Source organism: Ursus americanus, chromosome X (assembly GCF_024610735.1).
Source record: "Ursus americanus isolate L20-20 chromosome X, mUrsAme1.1.p, whole genome shotgun sequence".
Lineage (NCBI taxonomy): Eukaryota > Metazoa > Chordata > Mammalia > Carnivora > Ursidae > Ursus > Ursus americanus.
Window position 1 is genome coordinate 105332997 of NC_142164.1, and position 14673 is coordinate 105347669.

General features: G+C 36.6%; 1 protein-coding gene across 3 annotated transcripts in view; it reads right to left on the reverse strand.

Annotated features, from left to right (window-relative positions):
* Positions 1–14673, reverse strand: part of LOC123797212 (membrane-bound transcription factor site-2 protease) — a 46827-nt gene that overhangs the window by 3858 nt on the left and 28296 nt on the right. For 2 of the 3 annotated variants that reach the window (XR_006780900.2, XR_015723285.1), the window contains exons 8-11: positions 11796–11890; positions 11237–11432; positions 9731–9806; positions 7593–8192 (exon numbers count right to left, since the gene is read on the reverse strand). Coding sequence is in view for 1 of the 3 variants with exons in the window: in XM_045804987.2 (XP_045660943.1) it covers positions 7970–8192; positions 9731–9806; positions 11237–11432; positions 11796–11890 (590 nt within the window). In the remaining 2 variants the exon portion in view is untranslated. Of the gene's footprint in view, positions 1–6185; positions 8193–9730; positions 9807–11236; positions 11433–11795; positions 11891–14673 lie in introns of those variants that run through there. The other variant, XM_045804987.2, reaches the window with a different exon arrangement.

The following is a 14673-nucleotide window of genomic DNA, read 5'->3' on the forward strand; positions in this document are numbered from 1 at the left end:
TGATGAAAAGCAGTAAGACAATTATCACTCCCATGAAAAAGGGCAAACAATGGGAATAAACAAAAATAACACAATGGCCAATAAATACATTTTAAAATCTTCAGCCTTTTTTCTAATCAAAGAAATGCAAGTTAAAATGAGATGCTATTTTTGCATATCAAATTAAGAGGAAAAAATGTAAATGCAACAAGGCAATATGTATATATAAAACGTTCACATTTCCAGATAGTAATTTTTAAGATTATCTTAAGTGTTTCTAGAATTATCCAAAAAATCATAGATATGCAAAAAGATTTAGTTATGAGTATATTCCTCACTGCTTTGTTTATAACATTGCAAAATCGGAAATAATAGGGGTTGGTTAATTATGCCATATTCAGGGGTGCCTGGCTGGCTCAGTTGGTAAAACATGTGACTCTTGATCTCAGGGTTGTGAGTTTAAGCCCCATGGTGGGCATAGACCTTACTTAAAAAAAAAAAAAAGGAAAAAAAGAAAAAAATTATGGTATATTCAATGATGCAGTATTATATATCCATTTAAATAACAATAGAGTATTAACAACATTGAAAATTGCTTAGAATACATTGTCAAGTTTAAAAAGCAGTTTACCAGTTAATCTATAATATAATGCTGTTTTTTCCAATAAATTACAATTTACTTTAACATGTTTTCTAAAACAAATGTGTATTTCTTTTTTAGTAAGAAAATTGTTTTTCTATAAAGCCAAAGAAATCACATTATCTATCTCCTTCTGTTCCAGTTCTATATTCTCCAAGCAAATTCCTGATTACCAACTTCTTTTTCCCAGTTATTTCCATAACAGAAAAGGGGGTGCCCTGGACTGGAGAAGTGAACATTCAGTAAATTGCAAAGTGCTACAACTTCCCATTGTAGATTTCTGGTGATACATACAGCCTAGAAAGAAAATTAGAAGCCATTAAAGGATGGAAACGAAGTGAATGAAGGGGAAGAAAACAATGCTAGGAATAAAGTATGAAAGTCAGGGGCCTGTAAAAGAAGCGAAGGTATGGTTAAATATGTTTGCAAACCCTTGGAACAAATGTGAGTTCTGAGTAATGAAAAGTGGTAAGAAGGTGATGATTACTGCAGGGAAATATGGACAAATGATGTGGATAAAAGAATCTACAAAAGAACACACATTAAAAGAGAAAGCTTAGCTTCTTTTCTAATTAATGCAAAATAAAATGAACATGTAAAAAAATAGCTTATTTTGAAATACAATATCCCAAACTGTGCACAGAGTAGACAGTTTTCTATTGTCTGATGTAGTCCTCAAAGTCCATTCTAACCCAAATTGTCTCTCATATTGGTTCATCACAGTGCCTCCTTCTGAGTTAAAATAGTTGCGTAAGACCAGATTTAAATAACTAAGTTACTATCAATACACATACCCACAAACATGGGTTATTTTGAATAGTTTCAATGAGCAAAATCTTTAGTCAATACCTTAGGTGTTATGATTTTTGGTTCATTTTGATTGGAGGAAGAAATATTTAAAAGGGTCAAGGCGTGGAAGACATTCTGGACAACCAGAGCGAGCCTGAAGGCAGTGGAAGCCAAACAGGCATATCAAAAGGAGGCAGGATGTGACACCAGTGTGGTCAGGGATATCAGGGCAAACTTATGTCATAATTCTGCATTATGAAAATAAATAACTTAAGTACATAATATCTTAAACATGCCAGGCACTATATTAAGAACATGTAAACTGCTTTAACAATCTTAAAAAGGAAAGTATTGTTATATCTATTTTAAAAATAGTTCATGCTACACAGAAAAATAAACCTGGATTTCCTAACTCACACCATATATTCTAGAAATCAAAGATCTCATTGTGAAAGTACAACTCTAAAGCAAATAGAAGAAAGTGTAGAATATTATTGTGACTTTGGGACAGGACAGCACTTTTTCAGTAAATGAATCAAAATGATTCATGAAACAATCAAAAAATTAATGGATTTGACTCTATCAAACTAATGATACTCATTCAACAGCAAAACCTCATAAATAAAACTTACAAATGGGTGACAGACTGGGAAAAATTATTTGCAACATCTAAACGGACAAGAAATTGATATCTAGAACATGGGCTGTTCTGTAAACAGTAAATATTTTAGGCTTTGGGGGTCATATGGTCTTCGTTGCAAACTGCTCAACTCTACTGTTGTAGCATGAAAGCAGCCATACACAGTATATAAGTGAATGAATGTGGCTGTGTTTTTTTTTAATACTGATATATTTATTTCAGAGATAGAGAGCAGGGGGAGGGGCAGAGGGAGAGATGGAATCTCCAGCAGACTCCCTACTGGGTGCAGAGTCCGAAGAGGGACTTGATCCCAAGACCCCAAGAAAACAACCTAAGTCAAAGTCTAGAGTCAGAGGCTCAACCGACTGAGCCACCCAGGCGCCCGTGAATGTTCTAAAAAAACACCTTATTTACAAAACTAGGTGGTGAGCAAGATTTGGCTTGCAGGCTGCAGTCTGTTGACTCCTAATCTAGAATATACAAAAAATTCCTATGGACCAATAAGAAAAATTTAGTAAAGTCAATGGACAACCCAGGAAAGATATCAATAAGCAATTAGCAAAATGAAAAATCTAAGTGGCTAAACAAGCATATGGATGTGCAACTTTATTAATCTGAGAAATGCAAATTAAAAGGAAATGCCATTTTGCACCCAACGCATTTGTGAGAACATGAAAGTCAGACAATTCAGGTGGAGGTAAGGGCATGGGGAAACATGGAACCCTCATGCCTTGCTGATGAGTATCAGACAGAGAGACATTCTGCAGAGCAATCTAGAAGTGCTAAGTGAATTTAAGTATGTGTTTCCATAATCCAAATAAAGGAGAGCTCCTTGATAAAGGGCAGCAGGCACCTTATGACAACACAAATATGTTTTCCTTATTTTGTAATTAGATATAACATAGTTTTCTCATTTCACTAGAAACAGACAAAAACACCATCATAGACTGTCACTAGTCTACAGACCAGCTGTTATAAACTAATTTTACCACTGTGTTTTCGACATGAAAAAAATATTAATACTCTTAGCATCTAATTCTTCCACAGTTTAGAGTTTCATATCTTTAAGAGAACTGGCTTTCTGATACTCGACTGAATGCAAAATTTACATAAATTTAAGACAAAGCAAGACTTCAATTTTGTAGGATAGACAGCCAATTACAGGGTTATATTCTTAGATCTTTCTGTGTTTTTCCCTCCCCTAAGGTGTCAGGAGCATATCAGTAGAAAAATTTGAGAAATGTTCAGTTAATAAGAAGGGACAGTTATTGAATATCCATCAATCTTTAGCTAAATTAAGATATAAGGATGTTTTTATCTCTCTTCAAGGGGAAATTAGACAATATAACCTGCTTGGTAATTAGAATTGCAGCTTCCTTTAGCCATTTTTTTCCTACCTCCACCCTGAGTATAACCTCTTGTGGCATTAGGTTTTGAAACAGAGACTTTCCTTTCATTGAATTCATTTGCCACAGTCTGATAAAATATATAATGGATTATTCAAATTAGTATGGCCAAAACAGCCAGAGTAGCTTGCAAATACACTGATTAAAAAGGTGAATTGTCTCGGGGCACCTGGGTGGCACAGCGGTTGAGCGTCTGCCTTCGGCTCAGGGAGTGATCCCGGCGTTCTGGGATCCAGCCCCACATCAGGCTCCTCCGCTATGAGCCTGCTTCTTCCTCTCCCACTCCCCCGGCTTGTGTTCCCTCTCTCGCTGGCTGTCTCTATCTCTGTCGAATAGATAAATAAAAAATCTTAAAAAAAAAAAGGTGTATTGTCTCAAAGAAAAAATATCTACATGCTTTATCTTTTTTTTTAGAGGGGGGAGGTGCAGAGGGAGAGGGAAAGAGAGAGAATCTTAAGCAAGCACCACACCCAGTGCAGAGCCCCACATGGGGCTCCATCTCACAACCCTGAGCCATGACCTGAGTTGGCATCAAGAGTCGGGTGCTTAACTGACTGAGCCACCCAAGGTGCTCTCACATGCTTTACCTTTGTTTTTTGTTTTTTCAAGATTTTATTTTTAAGTAATCTCTACACCCAACACGGGATTTGAAGTCAACCCTGAGATCAACTGCTGCATGCTCTACTGACTGAGCCAGCTAGGCACCCCTCTAGATGCTTAACCTTAAAAATGATTTGTTATTCAACTCTATTCCAGTACTGAAAACCACTTCAGAGTTAAAAGCTGTGAAATAAATGAAACATTTTCTTTCTTCCCAGTCTTTTATCACGTTCATTTGCTTAAAAGATTAGATTATACTAAAGCCTATATATACTACTGTTTGAGTAGTCATTAAAAGAAAAATAGTTTACAGTGAATTGTACATATTAAACAGGTGAATTTTACGGTATTTAATTCTACCTCAAGCTGCTAAAAAAAAAGTGGTTTAGGTAATCAGTCATCTAGTCCTGTGGCTCTTTGTAGTAGGATGAGATTGGAGGCAAAAAGGAGGAGTAGAATGATGCTTGCAAATCAGGATTTGGGCTAAATTTCCAGCCTATTTTATCTGGCCTTTAAGTAATCTAGAAAGAGAATATGTGCCCGTGTGTGTGTGTGTGGGGGGGGGAGTAGAGCGAGAAAGAGAGTGGGAGGGGATGAGAGAGAAAGAGAGGGAGGGAGAGAGATTGAGGCTGGCTCTGTGGACGAGGAAGTGCTAGAGCAAAAGGTCAAGACGAACCAAATGTCAGAGTTGAAATACTTTTCCATGAACTCCTAAGAAATAGACTAACTTAGAGAAGACCTCTGTCAGGCACTACTAAAAGGAAACGTGATAGTCCTCTTTCTTCATCCATAAACAGGCCATTTCCAAAACAGTAGTGAGAGCACAGGTATCTTATTTAAAAAAGACTTCTTTCAGGGCACCTGGGTGGCTCAGTCAGTTAAGCATCTGCCTTCGGCTCAGGTCATCATCCCAGGGTCCTGGGATTGAGCCCCACATCAGGCTCCCTGCTCAGTGGGAAGCCTGCTTCTCCCTCTCCCCACTGCTTGTGCTCTCTCTCGCTATCTCGCTCTCTCTCAAAAAAATAAATACAATCTTAAAAAAAAAAAGACTTCTTTCTGTGGCCTGTAACAAATTTCATATAAGGACTGAGTGAAAACTGAAGGTTGCTTTTAGAAAGAAGAATTTAAAAACAACAAAGATCATATTGTATGTAAAGGGAACAATTTTGATAGAAAAGAATACAGTTTTTTAAAGAAAGACAACACATAGGTATGATAAAACATAGAGTGCTGGTACACAATTATTCTTTTATTGCTAAACATCAAATGCCAGCAACTATGGTAGCTTCAAATTGAATACTAAGAATGAATTACAGCACAGTCGAAAGATCTGAAGAAAAAAAGACCTGTGCACTATTAATTAGTATGTGGACATTCAATAAATACTACAGGACAAACTGAAGACTGACAGCCATGTATCCATGAACTGCTTGTTTAAGACTTGCTGTTAGAATAGATGACAATGACCCTGTAAGAGTGATTATCAAAAGGTCAAGTTTAACCGCACGTCTTTTCAAACTGAGATGAAAAGAATATATACGTTCTTTACACAGTCTAGGTGATTTAAAAAAACCTTTGAAAATGTAAACAATGTAGAGTAGGAACACTGAAAATAAAGTTGTACTGTTGAACACTGTGACAACACAGAAAGCACATTTTCTTCAAATCCTCAAAGTAATTCATTTTTCTAATTGCTCTACAGTAATGAAAATGGATTTTCATATAGATGATAATATACTAGGGACACAAAGGCCTTCCAAGTTATTTTTTTGTTAACATATATTTACAGTAAATATTCAATAATACTATTCATAGTTTACTTAAATAGAAACATGCTTTCCTAATCCATAAATAACAGTATTCATCATCCATTCAACCACGTTTATTAAGTATTTATGATGTCTCATGCACTGTGCCAGGGATGCAAAGATGAGTATGGCACGGTCCTTGCTCTAGAAGTACCCACAGTCAAGCTGAAGAGACAACAGGAACATTACCTTTCTTACACGATGAGACCATTTCTATAAAAATGTGACTGATCTGCTCATTATCTTTATAAGAGTTATTCTCAAATCCTGACCCTATGGAGAGACCAAGATGTTCAAATGCTACAAGAAAATGAGGTGTTCGGTTGTTTTTTTTTTTTTTTTCCCACCCAGAAAAAGAAGTTAATGGGTAGGGTTTCCTCTATTAAAATTTTTTTCTCGGTTTTAAAAAACTGATCTGCACATATACAACATGTTCATTAGTAAACTGCATAGTTCATGTAATCGAATTAATTATGCAAGTCTTTCATGGCATTCCCCAAGCTCTACTGTCTGAACAGGTCTGAGCTCTCTGCTAACAGACTTTGATCCTGAATGACTATCTACTTAAGAATATAACAACCACCTTTTTTCTGGGATAAACTAGTAACTTGCATGGTTTTAGTAGTGGTAATAACGGATGACCTCAAGTCATTAATAAAATCTTAACATTATACTCAATAAATAATTTCTATTTAAGAAGGCAGGCAAACTTGCAATACAGTCTAAAGAGTTTCTTAAAAATGATTAAAAACCTTTATTGCCTGAAGAGCAGCTCAACGATCAGAAAAAGGTGAACCCCACAGAATGCCTCACTTAGTGAAAAAGTTGGGTACACGGTTATTAATGTTTTTGAGTGTATGAAGGAAGCACATATTTTTCATCAAAGAACAGCACACTTGGATACTTAGAAGACCAAGAGCTTCACAGTGGCCTGTTGACTTCCTGGATCTTCCAGGGCTCCATCTCCAGTCCAAAAGACCTTGAACTACTCAGGGCTTTTTTGGGCTCAAGAGTCAGTTCCCAGGCTCTGGCAAATCCACATCTGTACTCATGTGTAGCCATTCTCAGTGTTTTACCAAGTCTTCCGTGGACCCATAGAGGTAGCTTAGGGGAAGGATGGAAAGCAAGGACTAGGTGTTTAATTACTCAATACAGAGAAACATGGAAGCTGCTGGTGAGGACACAGTATGGTTGAGAGCTTAAGGTAGTTGCTCCTTGAGGACAGGAACCCAGGACCTAGGCCCCAGATAACCCCAGCAGCACAAGAGAAAATGTCTACCCTGGAAGGGTTCCGAGCTTCAAAGCTTTGTAGAGAACGGTAACCAGGATTGCAGCAGATCTGTCTTGTGATCTGTTAGAAGACCAGGCTCAGTTCTGATGCTCAACTTTAACTTCCTCAGCTCACATGCTGCAAGCGGAAGATATTTCTTGTAGCTCACTCTGAATGTCAAGGCTAGTGCTGCTTTATGAGGGTATGGGGACACATTATCAAGAGGCAACTCTTGTGGGGCAAAGCATGTGTCATTGTATGCCCTACTTCCCACTTTGTTCACTTATTTGGTATCATTTGACAAAGATTTTCCCTTTCATGTCAGCAGATTCTTTTATAGAATTTTATTAACTGTAATCAGACCTCAGTTGTCAGAGTACAAAATAATATACCAATAAATCTTAAAATACTTTTCAAAACAAGAAAAAGGACAAGCAATATAGGCCAAGAAAATGCTCACCCTTCCACTTGGCCAGAGTCTGGTCTTCTTCAAATCTGGATTAATGACGCTTTTTCAAAAAGTTTTTCCTGATTAATTCCACCCAATTCTGTTCTCCTTTACACTACTGCAATATGATATGTAGTCACACAAAATGGTTTAACATGAATTTTCACTTGTTTAGAAATTGTTCCACCAGCATCCGAAGTTTGTTAAGTTCAGTCTTTAAAAGTAGGGTGTAGTCAGGGACTGTGCCTTTCATTTCTTCTGTTTATCCCCTATCCCAGAGTTTGGATATTCTGATATAGGAGGAGCTTAAAGTTGTTGGTTAAAATGTAATTTTAAGGAAATGCTTTCTATTTCATACGAAGTATCATTCTGCAAGATGAGTGCAAATATTACCGTGCTGTAACCATCCACAGTCCCAGGGTCACGTTGGCAGCCAAAAGTACACTACCACCAAGCAAGATGAAAAATCCTATCAGATCTTTGATATCATTGTCTCCAATCACTGAGGTAAGGGTAGCATCTAGAAAAGAGTTTAAAATCCACTGACCATCCAAAGCAAAGCAGGGCACTGCATTAACAATAGCCAGAGCTCCTGAGAGGGAAATCAGGTACCTGGTTAAAATCGGTTAAGGAGCTGACGTGAAATCTGAGTGGAAACCACGTATCTAGTAGTCAGAAGAAGATATTTTACTAAGACTGCATTTGAGATTATAGTTGACTTCCCTCCTTTTTTTAAATTTCTGCCTTCTAGTACAGGATACTCTTTCTTCGATCCTGGTATTTATTTATTTATAAAAAGACTTATTTATTTTAGAGAGAGTGAGCGAGTGAGTGTGGGTGAGCGGAGGGGAGGGGGGGGAGGGAGGAGAGAGAGAGAGAGAGAGAGAGAGAGAGAGAGAGAGAGAGAATCCTGAAGCTGACTTCCTGCTGAGCAAGGAGCCCCATGAGGGGCTCGATCCCACAACCCTGAGACCATGACCTGAGCCAAAACCAAGAGCTGGCCACTCAACTGACTGAGCCAACCAGGCACCCCAGATCCCTACAATTCAAACAAATTATTTATATTATTTCAAAGCTCAAAAACCTTGACTAGAAAAATAAAGGCCAACCATTTGTAAACTAAGGCAATCTGTAACAAACTCAAGAGGAAGACTGAGTCTTCGTAATCCTTTAATGACACAAGGAGGGAAAGGAATGTGGAAGCAATTAGAAATAAGGGACAATTACTTTTTGATCCTTAAAAAGTATTAACTTATCTTAGGAAACAAAGATTTTGGCCTCTTCAACTCTATTTTACTATTATCTATAAGGTTGTAGTATAAATATAACATAACTCTATATTATTATCATCTATAAGCTTATGTCTATCATAAATCTCTGAGACAAAGCTGTAATCTACAAGGTACAATCTTGATTGTACATATTTTTCAGTAACTGCCTATTTGTTTTTCACTTTAATTTTTTTGTAAATTATTGAGGAAGGAAATGAAAATGATTTAAAAGCAACAAAAATATGTATTGTGCACCTGAAACTGATATAACGCTGTAATGTTAACTATACTGGAATTTAAAAAAAATGAAAAAGATCCATGCTTAGAAATAAACTTAAAATCTAGAAAGTAAAAAAAAGTCACAAAAATAACCCTTACAAACTGCTCGGTTTGTTCAGATTCTTCATAATGATGAATTTTAAAAAATCAAGTTTTATATTCAAACAGAATATGCTAAAGAACACAAGATTTTGTCCTCTGAATTGCTAATAGTGGAAACCAGTTCGATCTCCCTTACTCATTCCTCCATTCAGCCAGAGTTAACAGGTTCAGAAGGGGCAGAATTCATCACTGGTAGTAACTGAAGTTCTCATTCTTTATAAACTTACTACAGGGTCTTAGATCTGTAAATTCAACTCTCAATTTATAGTCTGGGCTCCCTTCCTTCCATATCTTAACTTTTCTCCTTCCCCGATGGATCTCTCTCCCGTGAATTCTTCCCTCCTAAGTACAATCTGATCTTTTTCAACTTTAAAGTCTCCTTTTTAGTTGTTAGCAATCAACTGATACTTGTGAGATCTATGTATGCTCTATTCAAGGTAAGCCCGATCACGTTCCAAGTAACACTTTTAAAAACATTCTTCACACCAGAAAGGATACTTGACAAATGTCTCCACAACCACAGGCAGATCTATGCTTAGAAAGTTGAAACGTGGGATAAAACTGGTGATGCTCACTAAAAAGGAAAAACAGGGAATAATGAATATTGTTCATACAGATAAGCAACAACATATAAACATTTTTCCATATGGCCAAAAATTAGGCTACCCTATTAAGTTGGATAAGAAAGCCTTTCCCAAACATATGCAGGCAGCCTATATGCCCCACATATAAAAACAACTATTCTAGAACACCTAATAAATATAGTGGAATACAGAAATTCATGTCCCAGTGTGTACTTATATTTGGAGGCAAGAATGAGACAAAACTGACTATATACCAAGTATGACTACCAAATACAGAGACTGACTTAAAAACCATGCCAGAATTTATCAAGAGTCCTTATCCTTCAAAAAGGTATAACCTTAAGATCACATTCATTCTAACTATTAATAAATATGAATGACCCAGGTTGTATCTCAGGATATGACTATGAAGCAATGGGAGAACCTTTTAAAAAGTAACATAAAATCTACATGTTCATCAGCTGATGAATAAATAAAAACATGGTATGCCCAAAGAATGGAATATTTGGCTACAAAAAAGGACATACTGACACATGCTACAACATGGATGAAACTTAAAGACATTATGCTAAGTGAAAGTAGGCAGTCACAAAATATTCTACGTATATGAAATGTGCAGGACAGGCAAACTTATAGAAAGAGTAAGTAGGTTAGTGGTTGCCAAGAGGTGGTGGTGGTGGGGTTGGGGAGAAATGAGAACTTAATGGATATGGGGTTTCTTTTTGGGGGTGATGAAAATATTCTAGAACTAGATTGTGGTGATAGTTGCACAACTCTGAATACATTAAAAACTCTTTAATTGTACACTTTAAAAGGGTCAAATATATGGTATGTGAATTATATTTCAATACAACTGTTATAAAAAAAGGAACTTAAAAAATTCTTGTACAACAAAATGAGTTGGACCATATGATCTTCGGCCATATGGAGAAGCTATCCATTTAGTCCAATCATGTAGCCACTGTTAAAACAATTATGCTGGCCCCGTTTTGAAAATTATGTTCATATGAAAGTTTTGTGTTATACACAAATTATGGTCCTAGCATGATGACTCCTGGCGTTATCTGGGGTATGTTGCTCTTGCCATACATACTCTTGGTTTTGGGAGCTTGGACAGATTTAATAAATTCTCAGAGAACATCTGAGAGATCATCTATGTGATTTGGGCATAAATGGTGGTGAAAAGAAAATATATCACTCTCCGTAGGCAGACATGGGATTCAGCTCCATCTCGCTTCATAAAGTCAGATTATTTTCCTAATGGCAAATTTCATATAACACTTAAGAACAAGTCAATAAGACTTTGAAAAGTCACATTTATAATAAATAAAATTAACACAGGATTTGTCCTGAGTTTCTACCATGGAGAATATATGCCATCTTAATGATTTTCTGAGGGTCGACCACAATGAATACTTACCTGTGTAGTGAAGGTGCAGTGGATGGCCTACATACAACATATCAATTTGAGGTGGATGTTTCACTTTTATTAAGCGAGTATGAGTTTCCAAAGAAGGTATTATACAGAAACTTGAACTTGAACTTTTTTTACAATCTTTATTAGTTCTACAAACTTGCGTGGCTTCAACTGCTTTCCGGGCAGGTAAGCATGTGTGCTATGAACAAAATATTAATTAGTCAATACTAAAAATAATTTACTAACAAGAAAACCAGAAGTCACAGCTCTTTAATATCTTGCATGTCACAGAGCATATAAAGAACAAAATTCACATAGAAGAAATGCCATTTATGTGCACCTATTATAAATTAGACTCAAGTATTCCACTTTGGCCAAATAAGATATTACACCTATAAATTGTTAAAGATTCTCAGATGAAATGTGACAAGTGACATGTAGAAATTTTAATAAAATGCCACAAAGCTAAAGGGAAAAGTTTTCATAGATTCCATTTTAGTTCTATATGATTATTTTGTAAAAATTAAATCAGACAAGCAAGACTGCTTCAGGGACAACTCACCAAACGCTTATTAAAGTTATTTCTGTAGGAAAAGCACACATCTGTGAGGCTGTGATTGTTACAGCATTCAGTTGAACCATCTAGCCGTTTGTATGCTAAAGAGAAATAATTTATTAGAATCTGTTATACAGAAGTACATTCGTAATAAAAATTTTGCTTTCAAGACAAAAAGGGTAAGTAAAATGCACATGAATTTGGAAAAAACTGTATGATTCAGAGTTCAGTTTGGCAGGCTACTTGCTGCAGTGATTTTATGGTACGCAAAAGGACATGATATTACAAAAAGAGATGTGTCCAGTTTGGAATCAAGAAGCAGCACTTACCTAGGTTACCTGTCTTCACATAAACTTACTTACAAATAAAACTGGAGTTCTAGGGTCTCAGTAGGTTTTACAATAACTCCAGCAGGTCAAGCACAAATACTTAATCCTGCACTGTAGTGTTAGCAGAGTGGGCAAGAGGATGCCTAAGAGACTCTCATCCCTAAAATCCCTATTATATCAAATATCTATCTCATCTCCATACTTACCTTGGGGCTTTCCTCATCAGGGCAGCCCAACTTGACCCCAGAGATGTGCAGTATTTGCCTGCCTACCAGTAATCCAGTTACCATTTTTGGAAGACAATGAGAACAGGGCAACTATTATTCCCATTATTAATTTACTTTTAAAAGTTCTTTGGTAGATTGCCTCACTTGTATCTGGGCAGAATAAGAAAACTGAGTCACTGATACAGGTGGGATAAAAAAATTATTTCCATGTATTTATTTTGGAAGGTTTCCTGCATTCAGCATATCAAACTTGTAAAGCACAAACTGATGTGTAGCAGGGAACAATTAAACTTAGAATCTTATATTCACACTACCATACTCAGATGTGCTAAGGAAGATAGACTCAAGAGCAAAGTTACCACAGAACTACCAAAAAAAAAAAAAAAAAAAGTTCATTTTTTCAGTACCACAAAAAGCTTTTCTATTACAAGAGTGTCTTCAAGTTGATATGCAATGTGATTTTATATGAATTTTGTATTTTTGCCATTGGTTGTTGTTTGTTTTTTAAAAGATTTTTATTTATTTGACAGACAGAGACACAGCGAGAGAAGGAACATAAGCAGGGAGAGTGGGAGAGGGAGAAGCAGGCTTCCCGCTGAGCAGGGAGCCTGATGTGGGGTTCGATCCCAGGATCCTGGGATCATGACCTGAGCGAAGGCAGACGCTTAATGACTGAGCCACCCAGGCGCCCCTTGTTTGTTTTTAAACAGTTTTTTTTAAAGTTTTGTTTATTTAAGTGATCTCTACACCCAAATCTCTACTGACTGAGCCAGCCAGGCACCCCGAAACAGTTTTTTTTTTTTAACTAGGTTATTTGAGGGATGCCTGGGTGACTCAGTCCATTAAGTGTCCAACTCTTGATCTCAGCTCAGGTCTTGATCTCAAGGGTTGTGAGTTCAAGCCCTGCATTGGGCTCTACGCCCAGTGAGGAGCCCGCTAGGAGAAGAAGAAGGAGAAGGAGAAGGAGAAGGAGAAGAAGAAGAAGAAGAAGAAGAAGAAGAACTAGGTTATTTGAGGAAGACATCTTGTATTGGTTAGACTGTCACTATCTCTCCTTGGCCAACACAAAACGAAGAACAAAACAAAGATGAAACAAAACAGCTGATAAATCAGTTTCTCCTCTGCATTGCTTGGCTATGTGGGTAGCTTTGTTTTTTTTTCTTAGCATAACTGACTAGGTATTTAAATTTTGGATGATGAGTTGTCTTTGAAATATGAAAGCAAACTGTGAATATCTAATGGCACAAAAAAACCTGTGCCTGTAATCATTCATCAGACCTCATCGTAAAGTATAAGGTAAAAAGTTGTTTAGGATAATTTTTTTTTTACCAAGTCAGGCTTCAATTTCAGTGTTCTCTCTGATCAGTTGCCAAGTCCCACCAATTTTAACTTCCTTATTATTTTTCTCCCTATATATTCCCATTTGAGTGTAGATTCTATCTTCTTCTCATCTGACCCATTTGAAGAATCCTAGTAAGTCGTTTGCTCACCAGCTAGCTAGCATATGCAAGCTTTTCCTACACACTGAATGCTTCAGACTAACCTTCCAACGTAGTACTATAAGAATGTAACTCCTCTAATCCAAAACTTCCAAAGATTGCACTGTTGCCAAATAATGTCTAAATTCCATAGACTAAAATAGAATAGAGAGACTTTGGTTCTTTTATCACCTTATCTCATACTATTATCTTGCTGAAGCAAATTACTAGCAGTTCCCTGACCACTTTCTAGTCTATGGTACCAAGGTTCATTTCTATCTTGGCCTCCTGAAATTAAACTCACTGTTGAGGCCCAGCTCAAGGGCTGCTGCTATGAAACCTGCCCTCATCTTCTCAGTCAAGACTGATTGCCACCAACTCCCATAACTCCCACCAATTCCTGTCATTACCTACAGTTAACCTTGTACCATAATAATATGGGCATGGTCTGTTTTTTTTTTAAGTTTTTATTTAAATTCTAATTGGTTAACATACAGTGTAATATTAGTTTCAGGGGTATAATGTAGTGATTCAACACTTCCATGTATCACCCAGTGCTCATCACAAGTATACTCCTTAATCCCTACCACATGGTCTAAATCTTTGACTAGATTGAGCTCCTTGAGAAAAAAGTTTCTCAGTCTCACATAAGGTGTGTAACTCAATATACACTGAATACATAAATGATGTTCTATGCCATTTGCCTTTGTATTAGTAATTACTTAGAAAATTTACATCTGATGTTTGATCACTAACTTTTCTTAGAGGAATGTATACAACACAATTGAAAGTCAAGAATTTGATACCACTTTTGATACAGCATGTCTGGTAACACAAATGCTTAATGGGG